Here is a 19,354-nt window from a genome sequence, read left to right on the forward strand (position 1 = left end):
CACAAACTTCAGTACAGTAGTAGTTCCCTGGTGTGCTCCTATAGTTCTTCCACACCTAGACTTCAAGCTCAAAATCCTGATGACAGAGTTGAAGTATTGTCCTCTTCATACAGGCTTCAGTGTCTGCTCTCAGTGCGAGTGTCAAAGCTGGGAGTAAATGACTAGATCTCACTGACCCTTAGAAGCCCCACCTGGCCCTCCATCTATGCCACCTGTCCATGGGCCCAGGATCCCATTTCAGATCATTCTGCAGTCTTCAATCTCTGCTAGGGGTGTGCCAGTTTCCAGCTCAACTACAGCAGTTACTGTGCCTGGCCATGGATCCTGCTGATCTGGACTGACCCGCAGACTGACCTTGTATCTGTGTCATCACTCTGGATCTGCCCAGAAATCACTCACCTGGGTCCTGACCTGGCAGCCATCACTGCACCTGGTCCTGATCTTAAACTTTGACTTGACTTCCCAGTTTGATCTCAGACCTGCCTTAGCACCAGGAACTTGCTTGTTGATCTGGGCTCTTAGTTAAAGCCAGTTACCATCCCTAGGCCTGCCTTGCAGCCACATTCAGGGGGAGTGGAATAGCTTGCTGACTGGTGAGGCTCATGCCCTGCCAGCTATGACATCATTCTTGGCTCCTCCCTCTACATCTCACAGAGAGCAGCTGGCCATTGCTGCATTCAATGCAAACAACTGTTATACTAATGCTGAACATAGAGTAAATTTAAGATCTTACTGTTATTATCATAAGGGTTAGGTCCAGAATAGTCTAGATTCTATTCCACACAAGGTGTTAATTGCTATAATCTATTTATTAATTTCCTAAATAATCCTTCTGCGCATTGTGTTGGTTAGCACCAGCTGAATCCTGAAGTTGAATGTATTCATACACTAAAATAGCCACTACAGCCCGTGTAAACAATGGTTTAGAAGAAGGGACAATGAAAACACATACAGGTTAGCGGTATCAAGGTAAGTGGATGTGTTTCTGAATGGTGTTCAAATGAGTGAAGTACCTATGTATTTCTGTCATATTCACATTATTTAGTGTAGTGTGAACCTATGGAATTGATAGCAGCAGCTGTTCTAATGGGCCAGAGATAAGAAAGTGTTCTTAAGGAGAATGTTATGTTACAGTCTCATAGCTGAGCCAGAGGCATGATGTGTTTAAGAAAAACAAGATTGACTTTATTCTCTTCTTGGGGTTGCCTTCAAAGTAAGAAGTAGACATTTTATAGTTAATACTCAAGTCCATATAGGTATTGTATGGAGTATTGAGTATTTCATCACATGAAAGATGAAAGAGGGAAAGGAATATGGATGGAGTGAAATTATGATGGTCATTTGACTCAGTCTTTTTGCTGTTGTTAGAGGACTTAATGAAATAGAATTCAGTAATTCTATAAACATTGGTAATGTTTAGTAAAGGGACATTGCTATCATTTCACATTTTCTGGTTTTAGAGACTTACAGACAGGGCTACACTGTAATTATCTGAAGGGCACAGGCAATTAAATCTACACCAAGTTTTTGTTTGGCAGCAAATACAAACAAAATTATTGTTTAAAAGTGTGGGTTTTTAGTAAAGTTAGTTTTGTTATTTTTAAGGTCTAGATTGAAGAAGGACTATGATGACTTTAAAAGACATCCAGACCATGATAAATTTACCAGAGAATTGTGGAGTAATGATGAAAGTGAAGTTGATTCTGGCAAAGAATCTTTTGCAGTAGTATGCGGTAAATCATCAGAGTCTACAGAACATATAGAACTTCCCAAAAAAGATCACTCAGACAATGGTAAGCATTTACTGGAATTCAGTATCTTGAACTTGATTCAGGAGCTGAAATTAGTTGATTTGGGAACCTAATTTTTCTATGTGAGCTTGAGTCCTACTTTTTACCTTAACTCTACCACTGATAATATGAAAATGGCTTATGGTGCATATCTGTCAGATATAGATTTGAAGAGGGCAAACATGACCAAGATGAAAATTCTGCTTTATGGAAGTGTTTGCCAATTTTTATGCATAACTATTTCTGTGATAACATAGTAGATCTGTGTGGAATTTACTTTTATGGTGGGTTGACCTTGACCAGCTGCCATATGCTTGCCCTACCACTGTCACCTCCCCTTCCTTAAGAGGCTAGGGAGAGAAAACAATATGGAAAAGATTAACAGTCAAGATACAGACAAGGGAGATCACTCACCAGTTACTGTCACAGTCAAAATAGACTCACTTAAGGAGAATTAATTTAATTTATTGTCAATTAAGAATAGAGTAGAATGATGAGAAACAAATACAAAACCTAAACCCCTCCCTTTCACATATCCACTTTCTTCCAAGGCTTATCTTCATTCCCAATTCTTCCACCTCCTCCCTTGTCAAATATCATAGGAAGGATTGAATCTGGGGATTGAGGTCAGTTTGTAACAGTTAGTCCCTTCTGCTCCTTCCTCATCCCTGCTCCAGTGTGAGGTCCCCCCTATGGAATTCAGTGCTTCACAAACTGCACCATTGTGCGTCGTCTCTATAGGCTAGAGTTTTTCAGCATAAGACTGTACTAGTGTGGATCTCCCATATGCCTCAGTTCCTGTCAGGAACCTGCTTCATGGTGGGCTCTTCATGGGCTGCAACTTCCTTCAAGGCATTCTACTTACTTGCAGTAGAATGGGGTCCTCAAGCATCTGCAATGTACATACCTGTTCCAGCATGGTCCTCCATGGGAGCAGGTAAACCTGCTTGATCAGGGGTCTTACTGGGTTGCAGGGGAATCCATTCCATTCCAGTGCCCAGATCACCTCTTACCCCTCCTTTGCTGACTTTGGTGTCTACAGAATTGTGTTTCTACATTTTTTTCCTATGTCCACTTTGTCACATGCTTCTGCAAAGCATTATCCATGAGACATCACCAGCTTGGCTGAGAGGCTCAGCCATGTCCTACAGTGGATTTGTTTTGGAGCCAGCTGTGTCTGGCACAAAGGAGTTCCTGGCCTCAAGGAGTTCCTGGCCTCTCTCCTCAGAGAGGACCCCCTGCAACTCCATGCAATCAAAACTTCAATGCATGGCCCGTCTGTTCACCTGGCCCTCCTACATGCATGCTCAGCCCTCTTACCACTTCATGCATCCCCTCCTCACTGGCTAGTCCAGCTTGATGCTCAGTATGAAACATGGCATTCACATCTTCGTTGTACAGGCATCCCCCACTCATAAGTCTGTCTGTCTGTTGTGCCAGCCCAGACCCCCAGGCCCTCCTGCTCACCAGCTAGTCTAGCTTGAAGTTGATCAGTGAAAACGCACTCACTGGATTTGGGGAGGATACAGACATGCACCCCCAAGCAGCTGGCACTAGGCCCACAGGCTGTAACCTCTTGTGGCTGTCCTTGTAGCTCCCCTTACCTCTACACATTGCTTCATGGGTTGTATAGCTGTACCAATTCCCTTACCCCTCCTGGCTCCATCTCCGGGATCTCCCCTGGTTTACAATCATATGAGGTACAAAAAGTTACCTTCCTGCAAGAGGCCTCTCCAGTTTCCTGATAGCCCATCAATTGGTGTGAATGGTGCAGTTGTTTCTTGACATTGTCTCCATTTTTGTTTGGTTGGATCTGTGTATCTGTATATTTTTTTTTCCTGGCTTTTCCCTTTTCCCCCTCAAGATAACCTTGCTGGAATATACATTTTCATGCTTTCACATACTGTTATCAATTAACCCAACTGACCAGGTTTGGTTTTCCTCACTGTCTCCCATTTCTGGTCAGGTACAGTCTATGTATGTTCTTGTTTATTACTTCCTCCTTTCCTTATTACCCCCTTTTTGTATAGCAAAGGCCCTTGAACACATGCCTTTAAAAAATTAGACATTTCCTTCCACATAACTTTACTCTTGCAAACTAGTGTATTGCCTTTTGCAAGACACTGTAAAACTGTTTCATAGGGGTATCAAATGCAAACATGTAAAACACAGTTTCTGTTTTAATATCCTTGCAGATGAAATGAAACTATTAGAGATGAATTTACCTACAGGAAAAAACAGAATTCTGAAAAAAGAATCCGCTTCTAAAGAGATACAGAAGACACTGCCTAAATGCATTAAACGACATTTCAAGCAAAGTAGCTGTCTGGATCAAAGCACTAATGAGCTTTCAGCAAGAAAGAAAGCTAAACTAAGCACTAATGAGGCTGTGGTCCAGAGTTCAGAAAGTAGCCTGCAGTTGGATAGTTGCTTGACTGAGCTGAAACAGTTTGAAGGGTCAACTCTAGAGTTGCTTTCCTTGACCGATCCTGCAACATCAGTATCAAACTTTCTGAAAGGGACCAAACCTATCCAGGCCTTGCTTGCCAAGAATGCTGGGAACAAAGTGACCTTAACAAATCAACTGTTGCCTCCTGCAGGTATGAACGTCTCTACTTCTGAGAAGTCAGTTTTACCAGCTTTGGAATCATCACTGATCAAACCAGCATTGCCCTGCCAGGCCAGTTCAAAGACTCCTTTACAAATGGTATACAAAATGCCAAATGGACACTGTGTACCAATAGACATTCCCAACAGCTCAGTGAAAATTCAGTTGCAAGCTATGATTGACCCTAAAAATGGAGAAAAAGTAATGCAACAAGTTCTTATTTTACCTAAGAATTTTCTTCTTCAACAGAAGGAAGAAAAAATTGTGTCCAAGGATATTCAGTCACTACAACAAAAATCATTTGAGATGCACTGTACATCTTTACCAAAAATGCCAAACGTCAGTGTTTCTTTAACACCTGTTCTGGTGACAAGCCCTGCAAATGCCACTCAGTCACCCATTACAGTTTTTAGTAAGAATACTACCCACTCGTCACAAGTGACTGGTCCCATGAACACTACACAACCATTGTCTAATGTTAATTCAGCAGATAACTTATCATCAATAATTAAGGTAAGCCAAAGTGAAAGTGACAAATTCAAGACTACATTTTTGACTGCTACATTGCCTGTGTCTTTGGCTCTACCTACTCTTTCCACAGCTAGCCAATCCTTGACACCAGCAACAACATTAAGTTCATCTACAAATACTGATTCTGCCTCTCATGGTCTAGCATCATGGCAGCAAACTGACTCCTTTGAAACTAAGCAAGAGCTAAAGACAGTGTGTGTAAGAGAATCACAATCTATCCTGGTCACAACACGAGGTGGAAACACTGGAATTGTTAAAGTGCAAACAAACCCAGACCAGATTTCACCTAGTAGTTTATGTCCTGGTTCAATTTTGACTTACACGTCTCAACTTCAGGCCTTTCTTGTGCCAAAAACCACAGCAGTATCATGCTCTAGTCTTCCATTTGTAGCAACAGCCACATCTGGTCTCCCACATATTGGACAATCATCTCCTTCTGGATTTGCCCCCTCAACAACTTCTTTTGTTAACATTCCAGCTTCCCCTGCTGATTTTACACAGGCAATGGAGAAGAATACCAAATTTACACTACAGCAGCCAGCTGTTTGGGACTCTTCGTGTCGAGTAAGAGAAGACTCCTGCCATGTGTCTTCTTCTTTATGCTCCATTCCATTAGCTAGCAGTTTGGTGTCAGCAGCTCCAAACAGCCTTGTTAGTGTGACTAACATTGGACAAAGTAATGTTGTCAAAACTCCAAATTCTTCTGTGCAGCATCAAGGGGATACTGAACTGAAAACAAAATCTGTTAAACAATCTGAGTCAAATTCTGCAACAAATGCAGAGTTAACCAGTGGTACTCCAGTCCAGAAATTTACATTAATCACAAATCCACCAATTTTATCTCCCTCTGGAGCATCAGGGGTCAGTATTATACCCTGTCCAGCATCCACTGCAGTTAATGCTCAGAAACTGGTTTTCATTAACACACAAATTGCCAATGGCCCATCAACCACCAATCTCATTGCAGAGTCATTGAAACAGAACCTTCCTTCTTCCCTAACCAAAACCTTTGTTAATGCCACAGAGCAACCACAGTTGGTTTTGATCCCATCTGCAGTAGGAGCACCAATAAACTCACCAACTATTGCTCAAGTAAAAGATGTGAAAATTGGACTAAATATAGGTCAGACCATTGTAAATACTAAAGGCAGTGCACAGGAGGCTGTACCAGTTAATATATTGCATTCTGGCATTTCTAAAGAAGACAAGAAGAAGACGGCCTTGGCCCCATCCTTGACAAGTAGTACTGTTGTCCCTGTTCCAAGTTTTGCTGTGTCAGCTGATGAATCGGTATGTGTTGCAACAAAAGAATCTGTTTCAGTAACATCAAGTGGAACTTCCTCTGGGGCACAGCCTACTGTCTTGATTGGTAGCAATGATCCCTCAAGAATAAGGCCAGTTCTGGGTAATCAATTTTGTACATCAAATATTGGAAATACTGTGAGTATATCAACTGTGAAGACAGGACATCTTTCTTCATCTGTGCTGATTTCAACACAGCCAACAGTATCTCCGCAAAACTTAGCATCTGCTCTGCAATTTCCAGTCATTAGCTTGCCTGGACCTGCAGCCACCCCACACAAGGTATTACATACAGTTCCTCAGTTGGCAGCAGTTCCAGCTCCTCTTCCAGTACCAAAAAGACAGTTGCCCACACTGATTCAGTTTCAGTCATCAGGAATTTCAGCTACTGTGTCAAGTCATGCAGGTATTCACAAACCTCAGAGTGTGTTGCCCCCTCCATCACCAAATACAGGTGAAGTAATTAGTTTTCCCAGTCTTTCCACCCTACAATGCCAGCAGGTGCCTCCCAGTACAGAGAAACAAAGTCATGATAATGCTTGTGCTTCTGCCGTTCAGATGTCTGAAGCTTTGTCCCCTGTTACAAGCAAAACAGGAGGAATTCCTTTGAATGAACCTTCCACTCAACAGAAAATAGTCATTAACACTTGTATGCCTTTGGCACCTGGAACTCAGATAATGATTAATGGTACTCGTTTTGTTGTTCCACTACAAGGCCTCGGAGCTGGCAGCCATGTTCTTCTTCTCTCTTGTAATACAAAACAGACTCCTTTAAAAATTAACCATGGTCAAGAGCCTCAAGGTGTACCAACTGTTAATCCAATAACCTCAAAAATCATCCTAGCACCAAGTCATTCATTAAGTTGGCAAATACCAAAACATCCTTTGAAAAGCTCTACAAAAATTGTGAACTCTTTTGGAGCTGCAGATGCTTTACCGATCGTACATGCAACACCCCAGATATTTAATACTCCAGCTAGCTCATGTACTCCACTGTCTGCAGTAACTCTGTCTGTATCTTCAGTGGCAAAGTCTCCCATTAATGTAGCTACATCTTCTGTTTCTGCTGTTCATCCTCTGAATTCTCATTTACCAAGCAACACATCAGTGTTTCAGCTAGATGGTTCTATCAAAAAACTGTTGGTCAGTCCAGAGGGAGCCATACTGAATGCTCTAAATACTTCAGCACCAAAAGTTCCTTCCCTGTCTTCATCACTGCTTCCTGTTGTTAGTTCCACAAGCAGAAATGCTGCTGCGGTCTTCCCTGCATCTCAGTCATCTTGCCTTGATAAACCTGATAAAGCAGCACCCTGAATTTACTGTAAATGAGCCACTTAGAAATTCTGGGGCATTCTTCAAACTTTTGAAGTTGTTAACTATTGAATAATTTCTTACAATGTTTTAAATAATTGATTTACTCAATAGGAACAAGGTTACAGTTCTTACCTGTTTACCTGTGGGGATGTGGAGAAAGAAAAATTTTAGTTTGTCAGAAGTTTTCAGAAAGTTCTCTAGTAAAAGGCTCAGAGATGACCAATTAATTCATTTAACAGTTTGGAGAAATCTCACCTTTTGCACTTGTTCCATCTTACTCTATGGACTGTCTGCCAGTGTGTTTATGACAGTATATATCTCCTTTTTTTTTGGTCAAATTTGTTTTTGACTTGTTTCTTTAAAAAAAAAATTGTAAAAATGCAATCTACAGTACAGAATTGTACATATTTCTGAACTCCTAAAAACCTGTACTAAATAGTATGTACAAAGAACTATGCTGTCTTATTTATGTTTTGTTTACATAATGTATAGTTTTTTAAGTATTTTAGTAACTTTGGACCAGTGTACTATTTAGCAACAATGCAGAAGAATCTGCATGTAATAAATCAAGTTGCTGTACTGCTTTGTGTTGGCAGTAGTTAAAAATATGTGTATCTGTTACGCCATGGGAGAATACATACATACATAGATACATATCTTTCTTTTGGTGTATGGTAGAATGAAATTATTTAATCTTTTCTGTTCTTCTCTGATTTTACATTTCACATGATTTGACAGGATTTGGAAGGAAGGACTTCTTATTGTTCCTCATGATATAGGGCAGGATAATCCATACTTATCCATTCTTAACGGTCTGGTTATGTTGCCTAAATAACTGCAGTGAAATGGTAAGGCTACAAATGGCTTCCTAGACACCAGTCTAAGTCACACTGATTGCTCTTAAGGACAGCCATGCTTTGTCTTAAAGCTCAAAGATCTGTTGAACAATTCATTGTTCTCTGTTTTACAGCCTTGTATGTATTTCCACATTATCTGGTAACTGTAACAAGGTCACTCACTAATCTTCAATCTAACCATAACAACTACCCATTTTTTTCACTGGTCATGCTTTCTAGCTTTGTGTGTTCTCTTTATCTTATAAGTGATCTATCTGGAAGGAGAGTGCTAAAACATCATACAAGATTAAAAGTAGCTTTATTAATACTTCGAATGGGGATAATTTACATATTGCATAAACCTTCCCTTTTTATACAGTATATTCAGTATTTATTGGCTTAGTTTCAGCATTTGATCTGATAAAACCTTTGGGTTATTTTCTGCAGATATGCTGAGTTCACAGCTGCCTGCTGCAGTGCTCATGGAGATAAGTTTTTTATATCTTTTGTGATTTTGCATATAGAGAAAGGGTGCCTATCTTATCTTATGGAAGATGGTGATTTTCGAATTGTTGTCTTTGTATGTGTTGGAATTTTTGTGGAGTTTGTTGGTTTGGTTTTTTTTTAGAAACTAGAAGAGGATTTCAGAAGAGCTTATGAATGATCGTTGCCTTTTAAATAGCTAAGACAAAGGGGATAAAAGCTTACATATCTGTATTTAGCAGTGTTCGTAGACTGAGCTTCATAAAAATGAAGCTTCAACCTTTGCTTTCATACTGTTGAATTTTCTACTTCCCTTCCTTTTTTGCTGTACACAGTTTTGCAGTTCAGATGTTGAGTTGAAGAACAGGACCACATCATACTGCCTCTGTCAGCTGCCCTTTAAATTGTTCTGAAAAGTAACCTGATAGCTATTTAGCTGAAGTTCTGGGAAACTGGGGGGAAGAGAGGCTTGTGCCTTCCATAGGGACCTTTCCTTTTGCACTAATTAAAAGAATTTCTTTGGGAAATTGCATCTTTCGGGATCAGAAATCTCCATCTTATCTCAGGGCTGGGAAGGATGGAAGCTGTCAGTTTTGGAATGAAAGAAGGATTGTTTAAGTTCAGAAAAAGCTACCTGCTGCAATTTTCCTACTTCTCATGGAAGGTGTTTCGTAATTTATTTTGAAGACACCTGGTACTAAGGGTGTCTGCATGGCCTTGTAGAGTTTACAGTACTAAGGATTTTTAAGTCTGACTGCATTTTACAGTTGAATGCTGCAGGTGACTTTTCCAACAGAGGGAGATGGCAGAGAATGGCAGTTTCTTCATTTTTTTGTCCATAAGAATGGACATTTTACATACCCAAAACCTATATGTACCAGCAACTCATTTTATTTCCATTTCACTGGTTGAACCTTGGGACTTGCTGTTTTGGATTTTTCTCTTTTCTTGCAATGATTGTTTTTTCCTTTTTTCTAATTTATGATTACTGTAGAGTGAGTTGTCTACATTGTTTGGAAAGCTCAAGACTAGGTTCTAGTATTGAAGTTGTTCTTGATGGAGAAAAAATTCTTGCATGGCATTTTTCTGTGTGCTAATGTAATAGAAGGATTAATGCTATAATTCTAATAAAGAGAAAAGTTAGAAGAGCTGAATTTAGGAACTCAGGACTCACGTAACTTGCTTGAATAATTTCCAAGAAAATTTCTAAATTAATATGGCAATATTTTATGATTTTCATAAATATTTTATCATTTGGCAGACATAAACTTTACAACATGAAAAGGTTTGTTAGTTTGATTACAGTTTTCATGGATTTTTATTCTCAGACATATGTTCACATTCCAAATCCTGCTGGAGAAAGACTTGAGATTACTATGTAATGGGATTGCAACATTCATTATGTAAAACCAAATTTTAGTGATTTTTTGTGAATAAAATTCCTATTCTCAATACTCTTCTCCGATAGTATGAATGTGAGTCAGAGATAAGGCTTTTTTTCAAATGAACCTAAATACCCATTGACAATTTGCTGTGTGCCTTTTGCACACCACCAAATGAATAGTGCTACCACTAGCACAAAAAGAACTGTAAAAAAGTAGATTATATTCACAGACACAGTGAAAAAGCAGAACTGCCCGCGTCTTGACTTGAAATTAAAAAGACATCTAATGAAACATATAAACATAGATATATAAATCAGCCTTTTAAGAAAACACGTTCAACATTTCAGAGCTTGTAAAATGCCTTGCTTTTGGACACCCTCTGATACTATATACAAGTATTCATACACTATATTAAATGCAAAATTCTAAGTTTACTAATGACTTTGAATATTCTGAATGACATCCTTTTATTATTTACCTGAATGGACATGTTCTGCACAACAGTTTTGCTTTGCTATGAGTAGAAAATTACATTAATATTGTTCAAACCCCCATGTGTGTGCTGCCATTTTCTCATAGGGATTCTGCCACCCTAGAAGCAATTATATTGACAAGTATTAGGGGTCATAGAAGTACCTATTCAAACCAAGTGTTTCTGCCAAGTCATTCAAATCTGTGCTGATTTCACTGTGTGACATGGCAAAGGGTTTAATGTGAAAAGGGAAGCAAAAATTCTCCTGGTAAGTGAGTGAAGAGAAGCTAGTGTGTCTCATGGGAGTAGGTGAGAAAATTACTAAAAGCTAGCATTTGTAGGGCATCCATAACTGCCACAGTGTCTGTGGTTCATTGTTGGTTTTGCTTATGCTTTGTGGCAGTGCAGAACTTTAGTAGCACAAATTAATTTTAAAGTAAATTAATAATTTTTATTGAAGCATGAATGTTTCTTATGTTTAAGGACTATTTCCTTTGAATAGAATGGCCAGAGGTGCTCACAAAAACTAAACTTGTGTAGACTCTCTGTAAGCTGCACCTCAAATGAGTTCACTGACTCAAAATAATAAGAAAAATAAGATTAATAATGCTGCATCAGACTTAAGATCCATCTGTCCTATTATGATGGCCATCGATCTCAGCATTACCTAGTCTCTTGAAGCACTCAACAGTAGCATTCCAAAACAGCACAAAAACTAATAATCTTAGTATCCACTCATCTGTGAGCCAGAGTATTCCTCACAGAGCTGTGATTTTTTTTAATAGCTTTCAGTGTATTTCTCTTGATGAAATACACCAATCCTTTCAAGAATTCATGGAAGTATGTAAAAAGACTATTACCATTCACAGCATCCAGTGGTAGAGTTTGTAAATAAAACTCCTTTTTGGTTTTTAAATGTGGCACCTGTTAGTTTCATTTGATGCAAATTGTATTTATATTGTAAGATACAATAAGCCTTTGCTCTTTGCTGTTTTTCCATATGGCTTATGTAGATCTTTGCCATGTTGGTTGTCTCTTTTCTAGAATAAAGAGAAATCATGAATTCAATTATTTCTTTCATGGAAGTAATCAGTTGCTGTCATTGCTGTGTATACCTTTTCAATTTTACTATATCCTTGAGATGTGGTATCAGAAGAATGCGTGTTCTAAAGGTCCTATGAGCTACTCAGCAGTGTGTTGATGATTTTTCTTTTATAATAATTATTTCAGTGTTTGTGGGTTGGTTTCTGACTATTATTTAGCCTTGTACTAACTTTTTCATAGAAATGTCAATTGTAAACCAACTTCACATCAGTGTCAACTCAATTCATCAATAAATCTATACCACTTGCCAAATATTTTAGCTGTAAAGACATGATTTTTAAACCAGGTTATTGAAACCACTGCAAGTCTAGCACTCTCTGCTCCTATTTTTGCTTGGTTTATGTCTCTTGAAGATGTAAAAGGACAAACTGTTGTAATGATTTTCAACATGATGCTCTTTAAATCTCATTGTTTTTGTGCATAGGATACAAGATAAAATCTGTATATGGTCATTTCATACATATGGGCATCCAGATAAGGATTTTTTTAGTTCTTGAAGAAGCCACTTTGTAAATGTGACACAGAGCAATGTTATTTTAAAAAAATTTCCTTGGAACTACAGTGGCATAAAAGCAAACTTGATAAATCTTGGTCTATTTTCCTATTTTCTCAAAATATGGAATTGTCTAGTCAGTAATCACACCTGAATGTCTTCAGTAAACTAGGAAACCAGGATAGTTCATTGTTTCATATGTGACTGGTTCAGAAAGTTCTTCAGAAATATGGGAATCTTATAGTATCTTTTATTACAATCTCAGCTGAACTAAGCACATTAAATGAAAATGGTATTTAAAGGTAATGCAAAGAAAATGTAATTTATTGCTTATAATATTTCTTGAAATTGTTTGTTACACAGAAGGTCTATTAAAATATGCATAAATATGATTTCCGACCTTTTGCAGATGAAGACAATGAAGTTCTGAGTTCTCGTAGCAACATGGAGAAACTGGGAATAGAAGCCTTGGTCCCCTGACTCCTTCCAGCATCTCATCCATAACTAAAGGTTAGACATCTAGATTACTTGCTTTATCTTCCCTGATTCTCACTTTTTACAATGAAGAAAATATTTGGAAAATGCAATTATTTTCAAGAATGTGAGGAGCATTGACAAATAGCATTTATAAAAATTAAATAGCAAAAGCAAGTTAGACAGTAAAGAAACAACTGTGATTTTTGTGATTGTCTTCAGGCTTTAGAACTTCGCTTTTCAATACCGATGTCATAAAAAGAAGACAATATACTTATTTAATTAATTGTTCATATTGATTCCATCTCAAGTATAAATATACAAGAATGAATAAATATGTATAAAATCAGACTGTTTTGGCTGTCAATAGATCGTTGCCATCCGGTACCAGCATATACATTGAGATCTGCCCTCATAACATGCTGTTATTTATAGAATCATTGCTCATTCGTTTTTTAATCACATGCAGCAGTGAAATTGAATAACAGAGGAATTAGTGACTGGGTATTACTATGTAGTCACAGGGTGTCTTCCTTATAATAAAGGAAGAGTAGTATCATGATGGATTCCATTAACACAATATAAAAAACTGGTATTTTTAGTATTATAATAAACTTTTACTGCTGGGAAGGAGGAATTGTATGCATTTATTTTTAAAGAACATTGACAATTCATATTAGCAACACACCAATACTAAAATTACAGTAGTTTGTTTGAGGCTTGTCTGGACAGTATTCTACAGTTCAACTACGTTATGCCTTCAAAATATTGTTCTTCCCAGTAGAGTGCTTTTTGCAATGTGATCATAGAAGAAGAAAAAGTGGGAGAGGCCTGTCTGAAATATTTGCCTCCTCCATGGCCTAAAAAATTGATGGAAAACCAATATATTTTTTAAAAGAGAGCCCATGTCTGAAAGTGAATTTCTTAGGCACATGAAATCCAAGTGATGTGGCTGGTGCAGCACACCTGTCCTTATATTAGCTGCAACTTGGACTGGGCGTTTCACTCACTGTAGTGGCCAGTAGACAATGCTTAGTGGAAAGAATTAAGAAATAGATCAAGTATGAGTTAATTTTCCCAGTATGTATACACAGCTTCCAACAATAATTCCAGGAAAATTGTGTGAACTCAGCCTGAGCTTGTCTGTGACATGTAAAGGCAAATTTTTCAGCGAAAGAATCAGGTACTGGAAAAACATGAGCAGTAAGTCAAAGAAGCAGAACAGAAAAAATCAGGGATATAAAAGCATAAAACTGCTTCTCCATTATAGGAAGTGGTAGGAGAGGTGCATGAATCCTGTTAAACGGCAGAAGGTTTGAATGAGGAGTTGACTGAAATTGTTATTGGTGCCAAAATCCAGGAAGTGAAGATCATGTGGGCTACAAATCCTGGGAATTATGAATGTAAGAAAGACATGCTTCTTAAATCTGTGTTGATACCAAAAATGTTCAGGTTGAGTTTCCTGGAGATAGGAAATAGGAGTAATTTATGACAAGATAAACACCTGACACCTTTTAATCCTTGCAAGGATTTCTCTACAGGATATTAATGTCAGGGAATATTCACACTTACCATATGATTTTTTTTTGTTTTAATGCAAATTCTGAAACAGTTCTAAGGTTTCTCTTTTTTATGGCTTCCAGATGACAATCCTAAAATTCCTCCTGCAAACCACTGCAGAATCAAATCTAGCACTGAACTATGTCTAAAAAGGGTCATTCTTTTGCTCCAGAGTGTCAGGAGCAATGAGTTACTTGAGGTGTACATGGTGCTATGGAGAAAGAGAAATCAATTGCTTTTGCCAAGGTGAGTGGGAAAGGACAAATTGATAGAACTTGGAAGATGACACCTTTTTCTTAAGAAAATTCTTTTCAACAAAAATGAGTCAGATCTTTCCCCTTATAGCTACAAGATAATGGTAAGGTAAATGAAAAAAAAAAAAAAGAACTGTGAAGAAGGAAGGCTGCTTTTCTGTATGTATGCAGAGAACATAGCAAACGTGCAGCAGAGAATTCTGTTTCTCCCATCCAGAGATGGAAGCTAGTGGAGTTGAAAAGACTTTACAAAATTAGTATTGAAAGACTGAAGTATTTATATTAGGCCATCACTCTTTTTTTGTATTAATTTTAACTCATGTGATGTATATCTTGGGAAAGAAGCAAATAAAGCATGTGGTCCAAACATCTAATTGAGGCTATACTAAAATGTTTTGGAAATGTGAAGGCACATGTGCTGCTTAAAAATTGTTCATATTTTCACCCATGTGAATCCACCAAGACTGGAGTTTGCAACTATCCCATGCGAAGAGCTTTCTGGGGAAATAAGAGGGGCAGTAACTGTGACATTTAATGTCAATAGTGTTTTCACAATGGATTATACATTCTTCCCTTTTTTCTGTAGTTAAATAGGGCCCAGAAGTCTCTGGTTCTTTTTTTGATGAATAAATGTCATGGAATCACAGAAGCAGAGAATGAGTCAGGTTGGAAGGGACCACAGCAGGTCACCTCATCCAATCTCCCTGCTCAAGTAGGATCATCCCAGAGCACACCGCACAGGATTGATCCAAACGGTTCTTGAATATTTCCAGTAAGGGAGACTCCACAGCCTCTCTGGGCAATCTGTTCCAGTGTGAGAGATGTGATCCAGTGGGATTTGTGAGATGGTTCATGGTGGTGAGGATAAGATGGATGAGCCTTTCTTGTTCATATTGCTGTGAGTACAAGGCAGTTAGGAACACCACTACCCGCAAAAATGTAGTCTTTTGTGTTGGCCCAAGAGTAAATCTACGTGGACAAAACATCTAGAAGAGCTAGATTTTGGCAGCAAGGGAAGCAATTGTTCATTTTGTTCATTAGAAATCTAAGGCTGCTGCCTTTGAGTTAAAGACTTCTTGCGTAAAAGAAGTAATGTAAAAATCTGAGGTTCTCTAAGGCTGCAAAATATGGAGAGTCAATTCCAAAAAGTGCACAAGTGCTGAATTTTAGCTGGCAGCATATATGGGATGTTTAGATAATACTGGTAGATAACTTTTTAAATGTCATATTGCTGCTAGTTTACCTTTATTGCTGCATGTAAAGTTCAGTGCAGATCTGTGTCCAAAAGACAACACTGGAAATTTTCAAGCACTTTTCAGCTCTAATGGGCAATAAAATATGTTTAATGAAATGGCATGAACACACAACAACCTTTCAGACTTGTTACACAGTTTAATACATAGTCAACAGAAAAGTACAAGTGCATAAATGCTACTTCTCCAAAGACACTCATTAATCTTTTCCTTTACATAAGAAGTGAAAAGAAGTTTGCTTTTAAAGGCAAAAAGTGTACTCTTATGTCATATGAGTTCATGGACATAACACCAACAAAGTAATGGATATTCTACCAATATTAGACATAAAAATGAATCAAAGTATATCACTGAAAAATTACAAGCAATATGGCTAATACAGTTCTTAAGGCCAAGATAATATACATACATCCCCAGCTGTAGCAGAAGTTAAGCCAAAGGACATTGCTGAGGTGAATGTCACTGGATTCTCCCAGCAACCAGCTCCAAATGCCAGTCATTTACACTAGACTAGTGAGACTCTAAAAAAGCAAGCGCTTCCTATGGAAGGTTTGTGGTACTTTTCTTTTAAGATAACTTTCTGACATGTATAGGCTATAGCCTTTGGCTCTTTCCTCAAGAGGGTGTTTTGCTGCCTGGTGCAGTATGCCAGGAGGATTGAACTCATTGAGACCTGCTGCATTTTACCTTTGTTCAATAGCTTTGAAGGCTACATTAAGGCTTGTAACTGCATTAGAAAGTAGATGTTCCAACAGGATCATACCAGGAATCCAACACTGTCTGTGTTACACACAGTGTAACTGCTATTGCCATTCTAATTTACCAATCTGACCAAAACATTAGTAAGGGGTCTGTTTTTGAAGTACTTGTTGCATCTACGTAAGGGTTCCATGCATAGCTATGGGGAAGTTTCTAAGATCCTCTTGTTCAGATAAGCTGTAATAACAGTGTGTCTGCTGCTCTGATAGCGCTGATAAGCAGCAAGCAGAGTGTCATTCTCCAGCTATGACCAGCCACTTCTTTGTCAGCATCCTGGGGAAAAACTCAAATTGCCCATGAATTACTTCATTAGCTTTTTTTGATATAAGAAAATGAAGCACAAATATCATGTTTATTCAAAATTATAGTTGTAATACAAGGCATCTGATAGCAGCCTGATTGCAAAGAGGGTAAAAACCAAAGGGGCAGAAGAGCTTTGACTTTTACATCCTCTCTATTACATACATGACCAAACTAAGGAAATTATTAATCTAAATTTTGGTGACCAGTTGCTGGGGTCATATAACTGTCTAATCTTAAAGACTTTCCAGGAAGGTTGAACACCCTATACCATGTTCTCCATGTATGGTAATTAAAACATTTCTATACATTTCTCTTTAAAGGAACAGATGTCCTGGAATGTTTAAACTAGTCTTTGGTAAAGTGCAGTGTTATTGAGTGCAATACAGAAAGTACCAGTTCTTGCATCATGCAGCTTTGGCAATTACAGGTCTCTTGTTTTCAAGGTCTGTTGACCTGATACACTGTGTTGTATCAGTGTTTTTCTGTTTTAATGAGTCAGCAGCCAGACTTTGCCATGTACCCTCACTGGGTATAGAGCCAGATTTGAAAAATGGAATTTAGAATGGCATTCAGCATGAGTGATGAAATTTACAACTATTTGAGTCCTCTGTGAAGCTCTATTTCATGCTCTTATTTTAATGCACTTAAATCTGAGACCACTGTCTGTGTCTATAAAGCAAAAATACTACTTTCACCAGGAGAAAAAAGGAGATGACTTTCTGAAAACTAAGGATAGGTTTCCAAGAGGGCTTATCTATCCTTTAAGTATCTGTAAATTCAGCTCAAAGTTTAATTGTTCCAGTTCTGGCTGCTGAAGAGTTTTAACAATTTAGCCTTATGTAGTCCCACAAAGAAATTAATATTTCTACTTCATCAGTGTTAACTTCCTCATGAGCTTTTGCAACATCTGGTAATATATTTAATTCTGTCACTACTAAAAATATGTGCAATCAAGTAAAGCTTTTTGAACTCTAAGCACTTTTTTATAGTAAATGATCTCTATTAATTTTTAATTGATTTTTTCCTCAGACATGAGAAAATGACTGCATATATCAGTTCTATTCCACTGTAGTACTAAAGTCTTTTGAAAGGATGCTGCCTTAGAGTAGAGAAATGCAGAGTGCTGAGTTGCTAAAGATATCAGCCCCAAGCTTTAGCTTACCAGTCTTGCAAGAAAATTAGTCAGCCATTGTGTTCTACATCTCTAGTGCTTACTAGCTGTAAGATGGCATTTTTTATGTTTTCTTGTGTATTCTTCTTCCTGTTGCTAAATAATTCCACAGTTTTTCCCTGACAGGCGGATATGGGAAATGACAAAGGTAAGGCAGCTTTTTAGGTTAAAATACAAAAATACATCTCTAAGTTTCTAAATAAATATATCAACTAAATTTATAAAAACATATGAATGGATTATAACCTTTCACAGGAATTACTGATATTTATTACCTTCCAACAATTTTACTCATCTATATAAAATTTTACTAATCTATATAAACATTTTACTAATCTGTATAAACATTTTTATTACAGAAGAAATATTTTTAAAAACCTGGCTTCTTTATTTTTTATCAGTTATGTTAGGCAAGTAACCGTGCCTTGTGTTGAAAACTTCTTTTGTTTTAATGTTTGTATTTGTGTATGTGATGACAAAGAACTAGATCCTTTACTAATAGCAGTTAATAATTGCTTTATGAAATCAGTTTTCTTCTGTAGCTACTTTTGATTTTAATGAATATTGTACCATTCTAGCTGCCTCCTGCTGTGAGATATCAGGCCTTGTGTATAAATGTATTGATCTGCATATAATCTTAAGTAATAATCTGGCAAGCAAGTAATAGCAAAAAGGCTGAGTAAACAGTAACTTATCAAATGTATGTAGCCAGTTCCTGCATATCAAAATCCTTTGTTTTTTATTACTGCTAGTGTTCTGGCAAGCCAGGAAAATTAACATCTAGGAGTCTGCTGTCTTCTGTATTCTTCAAGAGACGTGGTTTTTGTACATTTTCTTATATAGTTTCATCATATTAGAAAGAAATGGCATGTAAGTCTTTATATTTACAAAGTTCTTTTGCTCTCTCACGACTGTCACAAGGAAACAAAAGATGATGTCATTATATCCATTTGCAGTATGAAATAGTATGGACTCCGAGCAGAAACTCCTAGATTGCCTAGATTGATCATGTTTTATAAGGAATTAATTCATTACAGGTACATAAACAAGTGTGTTGTAAAACATAGTCACTTTTTGGAAGTTGATTTTAAAACTGCTGGTGAGGAAAACAGTCTGTAAGAAGACATGTAGTCAAATGGTTTCATTCATTTTGTGACAGATTATTTTACATCCTATTCTAAGGAATACTTGTTTGGGGTTTTTTTTGTTTTGTTTTGTTTTTTGGTGGGGTTTTTTTATGCGTGTCTGTTGTTGTTGTTTTG

At 37.6% G+C, this 19,354-nt stretch overlaps 1 protein-coding gene across 2 annotated transcripts in view; it reads left to right on the plus strand.

Moving 5' to 3' along the window:
* Positions 1-19,354, plus strand: part of KIAA2026 (KIAA2026 ortholog) — a 62,629-nt gene that overhangs the window by 41,838 nt on the left and 1,437 nt on the right. Inside the window, exons 7-10 of one of the 2 annotated variants that reach the window (XM_054002519.1) lie at positions 1,606-1,793; positions 3,986-4,911; positions 12,728-12,828; positions 14,525-14,598. In XM_054002519.1, the coding sequence (XP_053858494.1) occupies positions 1,606-1,793; positions 3,986-4,911; positions 12,728-12,748 (1,135 nt within the window). In that variant the 3' untranslated portion in view covers positions 12,749-12,828; positions 14,525-14,598. Of the gene's footprint in view, positions 1-1,605; positions 1,794-3,985; positions 4,912-8,283; positions 8,394-12,727; positions 12,829-14,524; positions 14,599-19,354 lie in introns of those variants that run through there. The other variant, XM_054002518.1, reaches the window with a different exon arrangement.

This window comes from Vidua macroura, chromosome Z (assembly GCF_024509145.1).
Source record: "Vidua macroura isolate BioBank_ID:100142 chromosome Z, ASM2450914v1, whole genome shotgun sequence".
Lineage (NCBI taxonomy): Eukaryota > Metazoa > Chordata > Aves > Passeriformes > Viduidae > Vidua > Vidua macroura.